Source organism: Penaeus chinensis, chromosome 19 (assembly GCF_019202785.1).
Source record: "Penaeus chinensis breed Huanghai No. 1 chromosome 19, ASM1920278v2, whole genome shotgun sequence".
Classification (NCBI taxonomy): Eukaryota; Metazoa; Arthropoda; class Malacostraca; order Decapoda; family Penaeidae; genus Penaeus; species Penaeus chinensis.
The window spans coordinates 11,923,478-11,925,977 of NC_061837.1; the positions used below are offsets into that span (position 1 = coordinate 11,923,478).

The following is a 2,500-nucleotide window of genomic DNA, read 5'->3' on the forward strand; positions in this document are numbered from 1 at the left end:
CTCCACGGCCACAGCATCACGCCCATCATCAATCAGTGGGACCACGCCCTCAACCATTTCACCAGCAGCGTCCGCAACCGCCCCTGCGCCGCCACCGTCGTTCTGCCCTTCAGTGACGAGATTCCTTGCCAGGTATGTGGCTAAGTGGTTGAGGTCCTGGTGGGAGGTTTCATGTCATCCATACAGAGATCACCACTATTATTGTCATTGTTATTATTATCATCATTATTGATGTTCCCTTGTCCTTCTTTAACTTAATCCCGTCTTTACACGGGTCGATAATTTTGGAAAGTCTTCTCCATTCCTGCCTATCAAAAACTCTTCTCTCTAAAACCTGTTTGCAGGCAGTCTTTCCACCCCCTTAGCTGTCCTCTTTCCCTTCTCCCTTTTACCTCCGTATTAAGCACTCGTTTTCCCACATATTCCTCCTCTCTCCTCATCACATGGCCCTACCATTTTTAACCTTCTCTCCTGTATTTTCCTTGATCTTTCCAATACTTCAGATGTTCCACGAATTATATCATTACTAATCCTGTCAAGTCACGTAACTCCGCACATCCACCTCAGCATACGCATTCTTTAACATCATGTCTCTTCTCCTGGTCTTTTTTAATTGGCCACTCTTCTCCCCCGTACATCATTGCTGGTCTCACGACCGCCCTGCATAAGTCTATTTTCATTCTCAAACTAATTTCCTTATCATACAAAACTCCGGCCACATTCTTCCAGTTTCTCTAGCCTGACTGAATCCTATGACATTTTTCTTGATTTCTTGGTCCAGTGCCCTATCTGATGACATATGGAAACCTAAGTATTTAAAGGTATTGGTCCTTTTCAATTTTACGCCCAGAAACTGCACATATATTCCGTTTTCTTTCGACTGATCGTACTCCCTCTATTTTCTCTCTCTTCTCCATCTCTCCATCCTAGAAGATGGAGAGATGGAGAAGCTCAACCCCTTCCCTAGTGGTGTCTATCAGGACTATATCGTCTGCAAATAGCATATCCCATGGAGCTGGTTGTACTCTTTCCGGCTTGAGTACATCCATTACCAAATTAAATATGCATGGGCTCAAAGCTGAACCTTACCATTGAACTTTCTGTCCTAACTTGTATCCTTGCATCCTCATACTAATCTTACATACTCCTCTGATTCTTCTTTTTTTCTTCCATGCACCTTTCGACACTCTGCCATATGTTTGTTTTTTTTCTAATTCTATAAATACGAGATGTAGCTCTCTCTCTCTCTTTGTTTTCCCTATACTTCTCCAGCATTTGCCTTACAGAAAATATTGTTTCCGGTGTTCCCCTGCCCTTCATAAATCCAAATTGTTATTCTCCAATCTCCGTTTCACATACTTGCCTTTTTTCAGTGATTCTTTCCAAAATTGTCACTGTATGTGAAATTAACTTCATTGCCCGATAGTTCCCATAGTCTTGGATATCACCTTTGTCTTTGAATATTGGTACAACCACACTTTCCTTCAACGCATCTATATATATTTTTTTTCTGGATTGTAAATCTTCATTAGCTCCAATACTACATTCACTCCCTCCAAGCTTTTCCACACTTCTGCCGATGTTTCATCAAGGCCTACCTATCTTTCCTTTTTTCATCTTCATCGACGTCCCTTTAACTTCGTCTGTTTATCTCTGTTGTTTCTCATTCAGTTGGTGTTCCTTCCCCGAAAACTCTTCCTCCATTTTCTTCGTTCCGTAGCCTCTCAAAATATTGTTTCCATCTGTTCATATCTTTATCTCCACTCAGCATTCTCCCCACTGCTCTTTTTGCCTCTTTATTAGCGGTTTCTGCCCTTTCTTTGTCATCTTCTCTACCTGGTGTTTCAGCCCTTTTCTTTGCTTCTTTCTTTCTCTTTATCCTTTCCTGCACTTTATCATTCCACCACCATGTTTCTTTTTCATATTTGTTTTGGGTTTTTGTTTTACAGGCGCACGCCATTTTTACCTCCAATCCTCACCATTCACCGGGCTTAGGACCGGGTTTATTATCATTATTGTTATTATCTTTATTATTGTTATTATCATTATTATTATGAGAATAACAGTGTCTTTATTATTATTGTCATTAATTATCTCTAATGTTATGATTATCATTGTTGACATTATCATCATTTTTTATATTATTATCATTGCTGTTATTATCACAGCGTTATTTATATTTTAATCATTATCATTATCATAATAATTATCAATATTGTTTATGTTGTGTTGTTATTTCATTATTATTATTATTATTATTATTATTATTATTATTATTATTATCATCATCACTATTATTAATGTTGTTATTGTTCTTATTTCATTTTGATATCATCAGCATTTTTATTGTTAATTTATTGTTAATATATCATTTTACTGCTATATTATTTCTACTATTACTAATATTATTATCATTGATATCATTGTTATTATTGACTTGCTGTTTGTTGTTACCGTCCTTAACATTATAAACAATATTATTATCATTAATAGTAGCAGT

At 37.1% G+C, this 2,500-nt stretch overlaps 1 protein-coding gene across 5 annotated transcripts in view; it reads left to right on the forward strand.

Annotated features, from left to right (window-relative positions):
- The window catches only part of LOC125035290, a 30,249-nt gene that overhangs the window by 25,292 nt on the left and 2,457 nt on the right, over nucleotides 1-2,500 (forward strand). For all 5 annotated transcript variants that reach the window (XM_047627575.1, XM_047627579.1, XM_047627576.1 and 2 more), the window contains one exon: nucleotides 1-132. This exon is cut by the window's left edge and continues 69 nt beyond it. In XM_047627575.1, the coding sequence (XP_047483531.1) occupies nucleotides 1-132 (132 nt within the window). The remainder of the gene's footprint in view (nucleotides 133-2,500) is intronic.